This window comes from Girardinichthys multiradiatus, chromosome 18, assembly GCF_021462225.1.
Source record: "Girardinichthys multiradiatus isolate DD_20200921_A chromosome 18, DD_fGirMul_XY1, whole genome shotgun sequence".
NCBI lineage: Eukaryota > Metazoa > Chordata > Actinopteri > Cyprinodontiformes > Goodeidae > Girardinichthys > Girardinichthys multiradiatus.
This window is the reverse complement of record NC_061810.1, coordinates 49,162,809-49,180,710: the sequence shown is the minus strand read 5'-3', so window position 1 is coordinate 49,180,710 and position 17,902 is coordinate 49,162,809. Positions and strand designations below refer to the sequence as shown.

Genomic DNA, 17,902 nt, shown 5'->3' with positions numbered 1-17,902 from the left:
GTCTTGCTGGCCCATCTGTGACCAAGACAGCAAGTCTTTGTGATGTATCAAGAGCCACGGTATCCAGGGTAATGTCAGCATACCACCAAGAAGGACGAACCACATCCAACAGAATTAACTGTGGACACAAGAGGAAGCTGTCTGAAAGGGATGTTCGGGTTCTAACCCGGATTGTATCCAAAAAACATAAAACCACGGCTGCCCAAATCACGGCAGAATTAAATGTGCACCTCAACTCTCCTGTTTCCACCAGAACTGTCCGTCAGGAGCTCCACAGGGTCAATATACACGGCCGGGCTGCTATAGCCAAACCTTTGGTCACTCATGCCAATGCCAAACGTCGGTTTCAATAGTGCAAGGAGAGCAAATCTTGGACTGTGGACAATGTGAAACATGTATTGTTCTCTGATGAGTCCACCTTTACTGTTTTCCCCACATCCGGGAGAGTTACGGTGTGGAGAAGCCCCAAAGAAGCGTACCACCCAGACTGTTGCATGCCCAGAGTGAAGCATGGGGGTGGATCAGTGATGGTTTGGGCTGCCATATCATGGCATTCCCTTGGCCCAATACTTGTGCTAAATGGGCGCGTCACTGCCAAGGACGACCGAACCATTCTTGAGGACCATGTGCATCCAATGGTTCAAACATTGTATCCTGAAGGTGGTGCCGTGTATCAGGATGACAATGCACCAATACACACAGCAAGACTGGTGAAAGATTGGTTTGATGAACATGAAAGTGAAGTTGAACATCTCCCATGGCCTGCACAGTCACCAGATCTAAATATTATTGAGCCACTTTGGGGTGTTTTGGAGCGAGTCAGGAAACGTTTTCCTCCACCAGTATCACGTAGTGACCTGGTCACTATCCTGCAAGAAGAATGGCTTAAAATTCCTCTGACCACTGTGCAGGACTTGTATATGTCATTCCCAAGACGAATTGACGCTGTATTGGCCGCAAAAGGAGGCCCTACACCATACTAATAAATTATTGTGGTCTAAAACCAGGTGTTTCAGTTTCATTGTCCAACCCCTGTAGGATCACCAGTAGTTAATCACAGGTATTAACTTGTTGCATGCAATACTGAATGAAGTGTTTTATGCTGAGCGGTGTTTTGATTTGCTGCTGCGTGGTTAATGTTTTGTCCGGCTGATCTCATATCAGCCAGGAGTTAGAAGTTGGACTTTTAAAAGTTTTTCATTCAAAGCAACTGTGGTCCGATCACTCTTTGTTCCAGTTTTATTGCTGGAGATTTTCCACTGAGTTCCTGCCTCAGAGTTTTATGACCTTGTCAAGACCTGGAGCGATCAGCTGGTTGTGGCTAAAGGGGCGTGGCCTCACCGTTTATCAGCTGATCGCTGCGATCAAGACATCAACACAAGGAGCATCTCTTTCCATTTAACCCAAATTACACATTTTGTCCATAAAACTACTGGTTTGATCTTCATAGACGCTAAATGCATATACATTTTTCTTTTATTATTATTGTTAGTCATTTTTATTCCCTTTGTGTAGAATAGTGCTTGTTAGTTAGGTGATGGTTTTGGACGAGAATAATAGTATATCAGGATTATTTGGCTTCAATAAATCTTCATATATATAATTAAGAGGAGCATTTGTGTTTATTTCGTGCAAGAGTGATTTATCTGTCAAAACAAGGTCAAAGTTCCCCCACCTTTGGTGAAGTGGTTGAATAAACTGACAGTTTGTGGTTTGGTTAATAATTTGTAATTATTAAAGAGCTTTGAGCCCATAATCACAACACCAAAGGACATCTCTGATTTCTATTCATAAGTAATGATTTTTGGTTAAGAAATTAATTTTTTTCAAATTATGACTTTAAATTATAATTCTTGATGAATATTAATCAATAATCATAATCCTTACATGCGCATTTAATTTTCCATTTCAGGTAAATCCTAGCCTGCAAAAATCACAATGATACAGTCTGTCTCCTGGATTATTAGATGTATAAACTCGATTGAAAGCCAAATCATTGTGGACAGAAATCACAACTAAATGGTTTCTCTTCTGTGTGGACATGCATGTGTCTTCTTAAATTTGGTTGGTGGGTAAATCTTCCACAAAGATCACAACTAAATTGTTTATCATCTGCTTGGATTCTCAGGTTGTTCTTTAGATATTGTTTCTTGTTAAAACTCTTACAAGACTGAACACAACAAAACGGTTTCTCTCTTGTGTGGACTAGAGGCTGACATTTTTTCGGGAGTCCCACAGGTCACGGGATTCCCACGGGAAACCCGCGGGACGGGAGACAGCATCAGTAAAGATCCCGTGATTGGGACGGTACAGGATAAAAAATGAACGGGAGCAGGAACTAACCAATAGGAGGGAAAATAAACTAGGATCAGTTTTCTTTGGAAATGTAAACTGAGACTTTGTTATAAACTTTAAGAAAAAAAAACTTGAATCGACGCCGCCATTGTGTAGTTTTTTTCCAAGAAGCCTATACTATAATGTGAGTCAAACGAACTACATGACCCACAAGCCAACAGTGCTTCTGATCGATGTTTTCCACCTGCGTTCAGAATGGAGGGAACAAACGCAGGTGGAGAACTGGACGTGGTAAAATTGGATTAGCAACGTAAAGTCAGAAATAAGGACTTATTTATTGAACTCATAGAGTTGACAGGAAAGTCGCAAATATTACCGAACTTCAGGAGAGTTGAATGTAGCGGTGTTAACACGCAGTCTGCTGCTTGTAAAACGTGTTTAGTTGTAATCAAGTTCACCAGTGATTAAGGGACATTTTGGATTAAATCAGTCCTGCATCTCTTCATTCATCAAACCAAAAGTACCAACATGTGTCAAGTCTCATCTGACCAACAAAATTGCTGCATGTGCGCTAAAGATTTAAGAGGTAAGGTACAGAAGCCTGTGAGGGGACATGGGGAAATTTATTTATTTTGCGTCTCCACGCAATACTTTTGCGTTCGGCATTTTGGAGCAACAGCACAGATGATAAACTGCTCATAAAACAAACACTGATATGTGATTGATATGGTTTATTTGTCATATGCAGGTTAACACGCTGTAAACAGTGCGATAAAATGCTTAGGATAAGAAGAACCGTTCAAGTCACGATAAAAACAAAAACACTAATGGCGTAAAAAAAAGTACACATCATGCAGCAGTAATAAGGAAATAAAGGGTCAGATGTGGTTTTGTGCAGTTTTATTGTTCAGTAGTTTGTTTGACAGCTTGTGGATAAAAACTGTCTTTTAGTCTGATTTGAAGATAATTTTATTTAATGCTGATTTCAAAATAAAACTCAATAAATCTCAAAACGGGTGTAGTGTTTGTTTCATTTTTGCAGTTATCGGGTTTAGAAACTATCCCACAAAGTATTGCTAAATAACGCAAAGACTATTGCGTGAGAACGTAAAAAGAAAGAGGAAACATCCCCCCCATGTCCCCTCGCGGACTCCGTATAGAAAGGCTTCATCACTCGACTATTGAAGATTAAAAGGGAAGATATTAAATAAATATGTTGTGAAATAGAAAAAAATTGAATGTACCATTAAATGTACAATTTATTTAATACATCATTAAATATTAAGTGTACCACTAATTACGTCATGTCGTCTTTAAAATTATACTTAAATATTCAGTGGTACATTTAATTGCATAATAGTCCATTTCATGATATAATGGTACATTTATTATTTCTAATGATGTATTAAATAAATAAATGGTACCTTTAATTTAATGGCACATTTAATGTTACATTTCTTTCATGTTACATTTACTTCACTTATGGGACATTAACAACATTTATTTATTTAATGATGATTTTATTGTATTAATTTTGTCCAGTTTGACCCTCCATTCTTGATGCCTGTATAGGAGGTCATGTCAGAATTTAAATCAGGTGTTCTGGAGCAGACACACATCTAAAACTTGCAGGGAAGGGGTCCCTGAGGACCAGGACTGTGAACCATTGAGGTACAGTTTCTAAATTATGAAGGTAATGCCTTTTTGGCCTTTTGTTCACCAAGTACAGTTCTCTTACTAGGTGGATTTTTCTTTAATTTCAGCAACTTGAAACATAAAAATAATGTCATTGTTCAAAAGAAACGATCACTTAATAAATGAGTAAAATACAACTATGTACATTTTGTTTATTCAGCTAAGATAGGCATGGTCTGTTTCCTTGTTTGATATTTTATTATTTCTTCATTATTATTCTTTTTACTTTAACTGGCCTTTACTACAGCTAAAAACAGGGACCTAACTGGTCCTTCAAAGAAAGAAATTACCAAAAGACTAAATGAAGAAAACAAAAATGGGAGCGGGACAGGAGTGGGAGTCAATTTACCAGGAGTGGGACGGGACAGGATTTTTTTCGTTATGCTGGCCTGGGATTGGGATGGGACAAGACATTTTTCTGTGGGAGCGGGATGGGACAGGAGAGAAAATCCACTCCCGTGTCACCCTCTAGTGTGGACTTCATGTGTTCTTAAAAGGGACTTGTAGTTAAATCTTTTCAACAAATGGTTTCTCTCCTTTGTGGATCTGTGTGGATTTTTAAATATTGTTTCTTGCTAAAACGTTTCCAACAATCAGCACAGCTAAAATATTTAAAATCTATCTGGACTTTCCTCTGTAAATCCACATGTTCCTTCTGATTCACTTACCTGATTTTAGGTGAGTTAGAATTCAATTTAAATGAATTCCAATACTGTTGTGAATATTTTTTTTATTCTACTAAACTGTTGAAACAGAGAATGTACTATTGGACCAGTGCCATTTCTATTTCTCGCTGTGATTTTGTAGTCCACTGCATGTTTTGTCCCTACCAGTAAATGTGCCATAACTGTTTATCTGCCATCATCGGGGGTCCATGACATCATGGACTTAGCCTGAAAATTTGAACAAGCACACCTTACAGGACTTTCTCCCTTGCTCTCGGCTGTGCTACAGCCTTCCCCCCACAGCTCAGCCTGCCATGAAGGCTAGTAAGCAGGGCCACAGATCACGGCAGATAAACAGCTATGGCACATTCACAGGTAGAGACAAAACATTAATGATATGGCTCACTATAACTAGCCTGCCCATATTATCAGGGCTGCACCACACCAGCAATCTTTAGCTTAAATAACAGTATGTGCTGTGCAGGGAGGGTGTGTGTAGCTCATACACCAGAAAGATTGACACTGCTAATTCCTCCTGGCTCTGATTGTTTGTTTTTGACTGGGAACAGTGTTTTCTGCAAGTGACAGTTGGACCACTGGGAGGAACCAGAAGAGCTTGATTTATTTTCACAAATTATCTAACTATATGCTACTGTTAGGAATAGTGACAATTTTAACAAATATGTGAAAAGTACATTTTACCAAAGGTTACCTACGGCAGCTTTGTAACTACAATTTCTCAAACTATATTATGAATAAATGAGATACCTTCATTAGCATCAGATGTATAAGTTTTATAAGTGAGCAGCAGTCCCCCCCTCCTCAGTTTGTAGCTTTTCACACATAAAACCTGGACCTTCCAAGCTGGACTAACAGAGACTTTAAGGAGAGTCTCTACAGTTAGCTTACACATGAGAATCTATGGCAATAAAATCATAAGCATATGTTTCTCTTCTGCATGGATTCTCATGTGAATGTTTAAACTTGCCTCTTGGTTAAATGTTTTTCCACAAATATTACAAACAATGTGAATTTTCATGTGTTTTTTTAAAGTCGACTTGTCGTTAAAGCTTTTCCCACAAACATCACAACCAAATGGTTTCTCTCCTGTGTGGATCCTGATGTGCTTTTTTAAAGATGAATTATCATTAAATCCTTTTCCACAAACATCACAAACAAACTGTTTCTGCCCCGTGTGGTTTTTTGTGTGCAAATTCAAGGTTGACTTTCGGCTAAATCTTTGTCCACAAACATCACAACCAAATGGTTTCTCTCCTGTGTGGGTTTTTATGTGCATATTTAATGCTGATTTCACGCTAAATTTATGCCCACAAACATCACAGGCAAATGGTTTCTCTCCTGTGTGTATTCTCATGTGTTTGTTTAAAGATGACTTTATGCTAAATTTATGTCCACAAACATCACAACCAAATGGTTTCTCTCCAGTGTGGACCCTCATGTGACTGTTTAAAGTTGATTTAATACTAAAACTTTGGCCACAAAGATGACACCCAAATGGTTTTTCTCCAGTGTGAACTCTCATGTGTTTGTTTAGATGATTTTTCTTCTCAAAACTTTTACCACATTCATCACATTTTAAACCCTTTTGGTCTTTCTTTGGTGTGTCTACATTTTTCTTTTCGCTAAAACATTTTCTATTAGCTGAAGAGCTATTTGGTGAATGATCTGCCATGTGAGTCTGAAGAGAGAGCTTGGTATCAAACTGTTGGCCACAGTCAGAGCAGTTTATAGATCTGCTGACAGAGTTTCCACCTGACTCACGAGTCCTGCTCTCCTTCCAGTCATCATTACTGTCTTCAGTCTCAGATCCTGAGTCAGGATGGTTCACATCATCTTCCTCGCTGTCTTCAGTCTCAGAAGAGTTGAAAGTGTCTCCATGAGTGTTCAGATCTGTCTTCCTGTTGGATTCTGCTTCTCCATAGTCCTCTTCATCAGGTTCTACTTTCATCTGGTCAGCTACGCTACTGGTTGGAATATCTCTGTTTTCTATTTGATGAAGCTGTGAGAACAGAGGTTTCTCTTCATCATCTTCACTCTTCAGAGGAGCAGCAGTTAATGGAAACATGTTTGCATCAGCCTCCTTCACACTGAGCTGCTCTCCCTCCAGACCGGTCCAGAGTTCCTCCTTTAGGTGGAGAGTCTCTGGACACCTGGGGGCATCAGTCTCTTCCTTCACACTGAGCTGCCCTCCTTCCTCCTGACTGATCCAGAGTTCCTCCTGTTCCTCCTTTATGTGGTCCACACCAGGACTCTGTTCTTCAGGAGCCTCTTTAACCAGCAGCATCTGCTGAACATCTGCAGGCAACAATTAAACACAATATGAACAACAGTAACTGCTATGCGTCTTAAACTAAGTTCTCCAGATCTTTTATTCACAACGACAGGTTGCCATAAATTCACAGTGCCCTGTGGATGGGAGCTGATGCTAACAAAGTGACTTTTAGGGATCTCAAGTAAAGTAGAGGTTTGAAAAGTTACAGTTTTAAAAGCATTAATAAGTTGTGCCATAGGGTTCTTACAGATTAAATTCCCTTCAATAAAATGTCCCAAAGATTTAAGGAGTGAGCAGAGTTTCCATTGACTATATGGAGCCACCCAGCATTCCTTATGGCAAGCCGGGTTTACATTTAATAACAGGGAGATATTTCAACAAGTATGCATAAATCAATTCTTCCTACTCACTTAAAACTAAACTTTCAGATATCTAGAATGAAATTCTTCCTATTAACACTCAACTGTCATTCTTTACAGGATAAATTTGGGATTTTGAAATAACTTTCAGCTGGAATTCTAGATAACTTAAAATATCATTTCTACCACTAATAATCTAAACATTCATATCTCTAAGTTTACTTGTAATAATTGTATTTTGTTCAGGATAAATATTATTGTAGCTATCTGACTGCTGCTTCTGCCCATTTTGGTATCTTTTTGCGTGTCCTGGGATGGTATTTGGAAAATAATAAGTCAGTTTAATAAAGCCCTAAACACAGTGGTGGTCCTTGTAAACCATAATGTCACCATATTGTGGGGTTTTATCTTTTAAATGAACACCTGTTTGAGAGATTGATCATATTGCTCCAGATTACAAGTGGTGAAAATATATGTTGAGTTATCTCTAAAACGGTTCCCATGAGAAGATCCTCTGACTGTACATGTTTGGTGTCACTGCAAAAAGAAAAACCCAAACTGAAAGCATTTCTTGTTTCTATTTTTATTTCAGAAGCTTATATAAATAAAAGACCAATAATTGGTCAAAATGACAGATGTTAAAGTATTTTATCGGTAAAACTGTTAACTAATATTGCTACTGCAGACTTTATATGTTTAACTAAGGTCTAGTTAAAGTTTTGCCTTACTTTTGTTTCTAAGGTTGACATTAAAGGCCGTCAAGGTATAAAAACAAGAATTAGCATAACAGTTTTGCTAAATTTACATTAAAATCTCATGACTTTTCTTATCTTAACTCTGATTCAATGTCAGAAAGAAATCAATCTAAAGATGCCTCCGCAGCTTCCTTCTTCCTCAGGCAGAACCCATACAGCACTTCTACCGTAATACACCCTGTACTGGTGGAGATCATATTTAGCTGCAAGCTAACATCCGCTGTTTGACTGTAAAGCTGCTGCTAACCTGCAGCTAGCATCCCTTCAGCTGCTCGGAACAATGAAAACATCCAAACCTAATGACTGCAGCCGATCTTCGGGGCTGAAAGCAGCATCCAGTATTTCGTGTCTCTGCTCCTCTGCTGCATCCAGTCGCTGTTTGACCTGCTGTCTCCACATCTCTGGTAGCTTTTCTCTCTCCAAACTTTCCTTCAACCGTTACTGAGCAGTTCCTGCTGAGCTTCAAACCGTTTCTCTTCTTTCCAGAGTTCATCAACTGCTGCTGTTTCTATCTTACATCTTTATTAACTCTCCCGCTGCTGCTCCGTCAACAAAAACCCAAGAAAACACGAAGGACGACGCTCCAACTGCCGCCATTGAACCGGAGAGAAGCACGAGTCTGCGCATTAGTGCCAGGGGTGAAACTCCCGGAAGTCCCGCCCACGTCGATGCATCCGCCATATTGGTAGGGAACAATCGGCCTCGTCAATCGTTTACTGAATGCTGGAGGTTCGGTTTCAACGGATTTAAAAGCGATTAAATGTTTGAAGAATATGATTATTATCTTCTTTATTAAAATAATATACTCCTAAGACATTATACTAAAGAAATTAAAACATACAGTCTTAATAAAAATAATAATTACTTTAATTGGAATGTAAAATGTCAAATTATTGACCATGAATTAAGTGGTGATTATAGCTACACAGGTTGATAAACGGCTTTTTTTTTTTTATCATACTAATGACTTTCCTGCTGCTGCTCTGTGAACAAAAACCCAAAAAAACACAAAGGATCTTGCTCCAACTGCTGGTCATAAAAGGGCATTATCATATCCTATTAATGATGTTTTCCCAAAGAATTTAATTAGAATTTGAATTATTTTACTTACTGATTGTTTTTGCAGTATATTCATTACATGAAATGTTTTTTTGTTTTTTTTTTCTAAATTCTTCCATCATTTTGTCTCACTCATATCGGACACTAAAATGACATTTTCTATCATTTTCTATCTCAGCCTCACCACAAGGTTGACATTTTCCTGTACGATGTTGAAGATTCTGAATAAAGTATTGTTGAATCCAGGGTATTCAGATCTTACTCTTGTTAATAATTTCTCTTCTGTTTTTCCTTCCAGTTCTCATCTCTTCCACATTACCATCTTCCTTAGATTTCTTCATCTTTCATTCTTTCTCCCAGTTTTCCTCTAGTTTTTGTTTAATAAAACGTCTTGCTCCTGATTTGCTCGTATTTACTGTAAATTTGACTTGTCTTGTTGTTGCTCATTTTGCCATCTTATCTGCTGTTTCTTGGCTCTCGGTTTCTTTGGATTTTGTTCCGTATTCTAAGCAATGAGTGCAGTATGTCCGGCCTGCTTTCTGAATAGCTGCGCTGTGAATCTGAATCTATTTCCCCAGTCCACACTGACAACCCGCTGGCGCAGAGAGCGGAAGCCCCGCCCACACAGCATCAGCTTGACGTCATTGCGTCCACCATCTTCGTAGGGATTTGACGGCCATTTAAGACATTTGGTGAGCCGAGAGCTTTAACAGGTTTTCAAAGCAGCTTATTGTTTTATTAACACATAATTTAGGAGTTTTTATCTAGCAGGTACAAAAACATTCATCTCCCTTGAAATGCTTGAAAACACACATGTTTGGAAATGACTTTTATGTACCAGATTAGTTTTTCACCTGGTTGGTTTGGATAGATTTGTACCCTTAAAAATGAAATCATCATTTGAAAGCTGCCTTTTGTTTTTACTAAGGTTATCTTTGTCTGAATGGAAAATGTAGCAGTCAAGCAAGTTTGTTATTTTATTCTGCATCTATCTTTTAACCTGTCTTGCACGATACTTACATTGTTGCTATTATGCTTTTACTATACCCTGTGGTACTGCTGCTTGTATCTCAATATGTTGCCTCTATTGTTGTTTGATTCATTGTTTATAATATTTTATGCTTCTTCTAGGGTGCCACTGTATAGCTGACCCACAGGACTACAGATAAAAACTAGGCTTTGGCAAGTTCTGGCGTGTTCCAGGTGTACTGTTATAAACATGCACTGTCCTGGTTAATACATAAATTAAAAATAGATTAATAAAACATTTTGTTGACTGAGTGTGCAGTAATGAGAAATAAGGGTACAGTGCAGAGTTTAATTAATCAGCTTGTTTATTTTTGTTGTTGATTAGTCCAACTATCTAACATCACAGAATGGCAGAGTAGACGTGGATGCTCCGGATATAAGAACCAATGAAAGGTGGCGTCCTTATTTACCGAGGAAAATAAAAGTTAATCATTTCTAATATGTAAAAGGTGGATATGTTTAGCGGGAACGTCCTCTGTGAGGTGAAAAGACAAAGATGTAGTTCTATAAAGTGACCACAAGATGGCAGTGCTTAGTCATGAACCCTGATGCATTCGTCTGCAGACCAGTCACTGGTGTTTGTTCAACAAGAGCGATCAACACCGAGATGAATTTAAATTTAAAAGGCTCTTTCAGCTGGAGATGAACTTTCTGCAGACATTTATTCAGGGTTTTTAAATCCACATTATCTTCATCTTGTTTGCAGGAAGATGCTGCATATCTTCTATAAGTCTGTTGTGGAAAGTCTGATCTCTTCTACCATCATCTGCTGGGGAAGCAGCATCAGAACCAGGGACTTAAAAAAGCTCAACAAGCTGATAAAGAAGGCTGGCTCTGTTCTGGGGACTCCTCTGGAACCTCTGGAGATCATTGTGGAAAGACAGATTCTTCATAAAATGAAGAACATTATGGAGAACCCTGAGCATCCTCTTCATCAGACTGTCCTACAACAACAGTGTCTTCAGTCAGAGGCTTCTTCAGATCTGCTGTAAGACGGAGCGCTACAGGAGATCCTTCCTGCCCACAGCCATCAGCATCTACAACGACTCTTTGAGGAAACCTGCAGAATATGAGCTACAACAACATTTAATTTCCCTTTGGGATTAATAAAGTATTTTTTAATTTGAATTGATTTCATCATCACATGATATATGTTTTTTGAAAAATAAATCACTGAACTGCTTGGTTAGGTAAATGATTGATCAGGTAAAATCAGAGTTGATCTGATTTATTATTTTCTCTTTTTGCACCTGACTGCAAGGATCTGCAGAGGAACACCCATCTCCTCAGAGCTGGGTCTAAATATTGGGTAGATCATGGAGTTTGTTGATGTGCCAGTGTAAGTCCGGCATTTCCATAAGCTGCTTTTGAAAGATGCATTTGGAATCTCAGCAGCAGGAGCTACTGTACCTGCAGAGAAAGAACACTCTGTAAAAGAGTAAATCAGAACCCTGTCATTTACGTCGTAGAAAGAGACCAGACTCTGACTGTAATCCACAAACACGCCGAGCTTCTCAGGCCTTTTTGGTAGGATCACAGGAGGATTAGAGTTAGCTTGGCATCGTCCCCAGTAACAACCCAGTGTCCAGCATCCATTTTCAGGAGTGAGAGATAAATTCAAACCTTTCCGGCTGATAGTTTCTCTCGTCACTCCAACCTCCCACGTCGTTTGGCTGTTCAGGGCAATCTCATAGTAGAGCCTGCCGGAGGAAAAGCCCTCGTTTCCCAGGATGTAGTGGAGACTGTCAAACCTGGAGAAATTGTCAGGAACTTTCTTCTTGTAGCCTCCATTCCTCACCTGTCTCCTGTCCTGTGAGACGATGAGCGACGGATGTGCAGTGTTTGGATCCAGAGTCACTTTTGTTGCATATTCCTGCTGGATTTTCTCAAGCTCATCATTAAATACCTTGTCTGTTTGGGGATCTCTTGGTTCCTCTTCCTCAGTCTGATTAGCTTCTCTGATAATGTTCTCCACCTGTTCATTGAGCACCTCCTCAGTTCTGGCCACCGCCATCCTCACAGTCTCCACCTGCAGGAAGATTTGGTCTCTGGGAGTGAAGGATGCTAAATCTGTCTGAGCAGATACAAATGGGATGCCCTGCAGGAGTTTGAAGTTATCCTCGGACTGTAAAAGTTCTTCTAGCTCCTTGCTGATCCTCTGGTTCTCAGCAACTTCAGCCTGCAGCTGTTTGAAGAGCACTTCAGCTTCCTGCTCTGCTGCTTTTTGCTTCCGCTCCAGTAAATCGATTACTTTCTCCTTTCTAGACTCAGTCAAGGCCACCAGAGCTGCAAAGGACTTCATCACTTCAGCTTTGATTCTGTCCACTTTTTGGCGACGTTGCTTAACAGATGTTTGAATTCTTTGAACACTGAAGGTCTTCTCTTCCACATTTTGGTTGACTTTAACTTTCATTGACGACAGCTGAGTTTTCCGGTCCTCCAGCTCCTCCTCTACAGAGACAACATCATGCATCACATGGTCGTCCCTCATGCACACTGCGCACACACTGCTCTTCTCTTTCCTGCAGAAGAACTCCTTTAACTTGTTGTGTTTATTGCAAGCTCTGCTCTCCAGTGACACCACAGGTCTGACCAGTTTGTGCCACTTTAATGCCTGAACTCTGTGATGAGGCTCCAGGTGAGATTCACAGTAAGATGCCAAACAAATGAGGCAGGATTTTACAGCGTTGCACCTCACCTCAGAGCAGAGGTCACAAGGCACATGTGAGGGGTGGCCAGGAGAGCTGCTGTCATCATCTACAGCTCCAATTTTCTTAAAAAGCTCTAAAATGTCTCTAAACTCTGAGTTGACTTGTAGCTCTGGAGCACTGAGGAAGGTCTTCATGCACAGCGGACACTGCTTAACTTCACTCTTGTCCCAGTAGTCTTTAATGCAGCTCCTGCAGAAGTTGTGACCACAGGGAGTGGAAACAGGTTCACTGAAGACATCCAGGCAGATTGAACACTGAAACTGGTCCTGAGATGTGTTGACTGAAGCCATATCTGAAGGAGAAATCATCATCATCATTGTCATTCACCGAGAGGACCAAACAAGCATGACAGAAAAATCTCGTTTATCACAAATTAAACTTATTTTAAGTCAATTTAGAGTTTATCTAGTTTAGCTCAGGGTTCATTGATGAAGAAGAGAGCTGAGACTGTAGTTCAGCATCTAGGGTGTCAATGATGGCAGATCAGACACCATCATCCATGTTTCCTAACAAGCATAAAATAATTACATCTTTACATATTTAGCACATTTTAGCTTTTAAGAACTTCAGCAAAAATCTCTGAGTTTATTTAGATTTTACATTTTTCTTTTCTGATGTCACAATAAAGAACAATTAAATAACCTGTGTTTATTAATTTTAATTGTCGATTAAAAATGAAAAGCATGAATGATGCACAGATTATAAAGAATATAAACAAGTATTTATTCCTGAAAACCTTACCTGTAATTAGTTTAAGCCCAGCCACCACCTCACCTGCTTCTCATTAAGTTAATTTTCCTTGAATAGACGCAGGAAATACAACACTGTCTTCTGTCTAAACCAGACATCAGCAGCCTTTACAGTCCAGAGAGACATTTACACCCTCAGTCTAGCTAAATAAAATTTGTCTAAAGCTGCAAGATCCCTTTGAAAACAAAGATAGCTCATAGGTATTTATAACTACAGACTCCTGAGTTAACAAAAACCCAAATTTCTTGTCTGTTGTGGACATTCTGTGCAGAAATTGCTTGAAAGCACAGAGAAAAAACTGCTAAAACTAGACTTTTTATTATCTTGACCTTTAACACCACCAAGTTCATTTATGGGGTTGTATACTGAGACCCCATTCAGGGCCTAAAGAGCCTTATGTGGCCCCGGAGCCGCAGGTTGCAGACCCCTGGTCTGAGTAAAGCAGAACTGAAGTGAAAGGTGTTAAATAGGATGGATTGACGCAATGGGCCAGCCAAGCCTGGTGTCAGTGCATCTTCATACATAAAGGACAAACTGACACTGGGCAGGAAGGACCAAGACCAGATGGGTCACTTTCCCAGATGGAGTCACCTCAAGCTTGATGAAGACTACTCTGAGTCCAGAGTCATGATGGTGCTAATCTCACATGATTAAGATGAGAACTGATTGGCTCAAACTTCATAACATTGAAGTTCTAAGGCCAATAAACCCCCCAACGTATGTCCACTGAGATCCAGTTTAATGATTAAAAAGCAAGAATTGGTCACGTCATTTAGAAGTTGGTCCTGGTCCAGATGCTGATGTTCAACACGCCTGGATGAACTGAAGAAGTCTTAAAAACCAAAGGTACATTCTGGAAATATTCATGCTTTGCATAAACATGATGTTTGTGTCACCAAAAACCTTTAAAATGTATGAAATGCTAATAAGGTCAGCAATATAACACACACAGAGCAAAATGTATTAAAGGATTAGGGAAGAATGATTTTATAAAGAATATCTGCGCCTTCATTTATTGGAAGGTTATATTTACAGCCACAGAAAGAGAAAGTGCTGGCAACATGAAAACAGGATTTAGCCTCAGTACAACAACCGAACACTAGAAAGTTAACCTCCATGAACTCAAAAGTCTCCAAAGTGGAAAATGTCAGGTTTAAACCCGTCTGGCCTGCCTGTTATTGAGTCATTTCTTTGTTTGACGAATCTGGATATATTTCAGTGTTTTTCTTCGAATTGTCGATTGTTTTTCTGCCTTTTGTTGTGTTTTTTAGGGTGTGGATATGCTGCCGTTGAGCCAACTGTGGGGGTTTCCTCATTTTTTCTCTGTTACTTTCTCTCATTTTTATGCAGTTTTCCTTCTTTGATGCACTGTAATGAATGTGAATATCGATGATCAGACAAAGTTATGTAAGAAGGAACATGTTGCTGATTCACTACAAAGATAAAAACAAGTTTTCTGAAAAGCTGGGATCTGTAGGGACACTGGGAACAAAAAGACAAGATGAAGTTGAGTACAATGCTGGTGGAGTTTGGTAATAAAGCCAGATCTTACCTGAGAGTTTGGAGGACCGCTTATTTTCTGTCTCACGAAAAGCAGCTGCTTGAAAATATTAGGTTTCACGTTTCCTTCCTGGCAGCAGAGGCAGCTGAGCATGGGCTCCTCCCCGGTATGGAGCTCTGCTGCTGCCTCTATAATATCTCTGAACCATGATGGAAGAAGAACTCATAAACTGTGAGAGAAAGAAGATATTTGGATCTTACTGGTCCTGTCTGCAAGGTTACCAAAAGATCAGAGAAAACGTTTTCCAGATACATGACTATTGTATTCAACATTAGTTGAGGTCATACAAAGAGAGTCCATTTCGAGTGGATATTTTATAGAAAAAAGGCCAGTTTAAATCCAGTTATTTAGATTTAAATTCTGACTAAATCCAATTCGGTCAGATTCAAATTCCAGTTAACTTCAGTTTATACCCATGTAGTTCAGTTCAATTATTTTCCAGTTCTAAAGTTGGATCAAGTGAATGATCAATAAATCAAGAATACATTTTCCTAAACTGAGACTCAGTCTCAGTTTCGAATGATATTAACAGTTGCTCATCATCCAGTTGTGTTTTTTCTGATTCAAAAATTAATACAGCATTTAACAAAATATCAAAACACTGTAATTTAAACATGGTGGTAGGTGATTTAACAGGATATATATTACCTATGTGTTGGGACCTACAGTCATGGATTTCAACATTAAAACTCCGAAGGGAAAAAGGGAGGTAGCAGAGGACTTCCCATGATGACAGTGCCCGCATATAAGCCCCCACCTTTCCACAAGTCTTTCTCTTCCACACCGATGACCATTGGGATAGGAGGGAACAAAGCGCGCTGGTGTCTTTTGCTGGCAAAAAGACATAAATTCAACTGGATCCAAAGCCATACGATCATCGATCATATGCAAAGTTAAGTAGGATGAAATACTGTCTGTGTATCCGGTATTTTCATTCATGAACAGGGAAATTAAGGTGTAAGAATTGCTTACCTTTCTCTCCGAAGTCCCGCAGAAGCAAAACTGTGTCGCAGAGAGATCCCCGGCAGAGAAGTTGTTTCTACAAGCCGAGTCTGAAGGAAGGACCACGGCTTGCACCACCGTGGCACCGTAGCATGCTATCCGGTTTGTGTTCTTTGTATGTTTTAAAGTTAAGATAACCTTTACTTGAAGGCTGATTTTAAACAGAAGATCGCTCATAGCGCGCCATCTGCGCTTATGCATTTTAACCTTTTTATAAACCCTGGTATTTTAAAGGTATGTGTTGATTCTGGTGCTAAGCTATCCGCTTCTTCGTTAGCTCAACGGCTAGCCGGTAAGAACACGTGGTAGCACTAAGCAAATACCATTAAGCCCATTTCTCCAGAAAGATTTGGCTCTTTTCCAAAATACCCTTTTTTTAAATATTTCTTCGAATATTATTTCAATAACTAAAGGCAGCTAATTAGACACCGTTGTGAAATGGTCATCCAGAAGGTTGGTTTTATTCAGCAGATCATTATTTAAAACATTATTTTATTAAAATAATATTTTATCTGATCTTGCAGTGTGAAGGGCTGTCTAGATGTTGCTGATTATTGCCTAAGTTGGTTCCAAAACTAACTTAACTTCACTTCCAGATTCTTCAAGATAATCCTTGGTTCTCAAACATAAACATTGCATGGTAATGTTGCATCACTCTTTTTGGTCATGATTTCCAATCATCTTTAATCAACTTGTTTATTTTGTACATAGCCCATTAGTCTTCATTATTCTTTAATTCTGCTTGGTAGTTTAGTTGGATTGTTTTAGCATAGTAAAGAGTTTGTTGATTGAAATATGTTTGACTTTGAGTTGACTTATTTTTGTTAATAAATTCTTGTATTTTAAGAAATTGTGTGAATTCATTCCATATATGTGCAGAGTTTATGCTGTTCAATAATGTCAGAGCAAAGTCTCACACCTTTCTATTTTGTCCTAATACCATCGCCTTACTGGGCTGGTATTCACAGGACAACCCTTAACACACCGAAATATTATTTGATAAAATATTAAAATATTAATATTAATTATTAAATTATATTCTCAGATTCATATTTACAACATAGTGGCGTCCCTGGGTGGGCATTATTATGAACAGCTTACACTGTACATAAATGTGAATGAATAAACCACAACTGCACATTATTGATGTACCAAGTGATTAGCTTAAAACCAGCTGTCACTGGTCACAATAGGACTCAAAACATCAGAGTTCTAACATCAGATGTCACTGATTATATTTAAGAGAACAGTATAACTCGTGACATTCCAGGAGTTCAAAAATTTAGACTTTCCTCAAAATTAATAACTCCAATATCTCCGGGCTAGTAACAATCAACTCTGCTACATAAGCAAAATTTTAGATGTTCTGACTCAGTCTGGTTTCTTTTGTGTAAGCAATAACTTGGGACTTGGTTTAACTTCAGTTAACCTCACTGTCCAAACAGTTGCTGCACATCTGTATCCAGAGGCTGTGTGTTGTGTAAGACCACAATTTGAAACTAAATTAACTTTGCAGTTAGTTTAGTATCTGACCTAATTTTGATGCATGTATCCATTCAGGAACTTTATAGTTTGTTTTATGCTTTGAAAGAACAGGATTTTTGCCAGATTAAATCCCAAATTTAATCTAATCACACTGCCTGCCATAAAGGGGGGTGAATCAAAAATCAAATTGCAATTATTACACTTAGGAGGTGTAGCAATTTTCTTTTTCCTTTGCATTGTAAA

General features: G+C 38.9%; 2 protein-coding genes and 1 long non-coding RNA gene across 3 annotated transcripts; 1 reads left to right on the top strand and 2 right to left on the bottom strand.

Annotated features, from left to right (window-relative positions):
* Window positions 1-4,421: 4,421 nt before the first annotated feature.
* Window positions 4,422-8,675, bottom strand: LOC124884023 (zinc finger protein OZF-like). The gene is made up of 2 exons (XM_047391611.1): window positions 8,359-8,675; window positions 4,422-6,971 (listed from the first exon to the last, which is right to left on the bottom strand). Exons 1-2 carry the CDS (start codon window positions 8,459-8,461, stop codon window positions 5,575-5,577), a joined length of 1,500 nt encoding a protein of 499 aa, XP_047247567.1. The 5' UTR covers window positions 8,462-8,675; the 3' UTR covers window positions 4,422-5,574.
* LOC124884025 lies at window positions 8,615-10,983 on the top strand. Its single transcript, XR_007042368.1, has 3 exons — window positions 8,615-8,747; window positions 9,700-9,813; window positions 10,253-10,983. It is a non-coding gene; the product is annotated as an uncharacterized LOC124884025 (long non-coding RNA).
* Window positions 10,984-11,155: 172 nt separating this feature from the next.
* LOC124884244 (E3 ubiquitin-protein ligase TRIM39-like) lies at window positions 11,156-15,296 on the bottom strand. The gene is made up of 2 exons (XM_047392053.1): window positions 15,164-15,296; window positions 11,156-13,153 (listed from the first exon to the last, which is right to left on the bottom strand). The coding sequence occupies exon 2, from the start codon at window positions 13,149-13,151 to the stop codon at window positions 11,382-11,384; it is 1,770 nt and encodes a 589-aa protein (XP_047248009.1). The 5' UTR covers window positions 13,152-13,153; window positions 15,164-15,296; the 3' UTR covers window positions 11,156-11,381.
* Window positions 15,297-17,902: the final 2,606 nt, after the last annotated feature.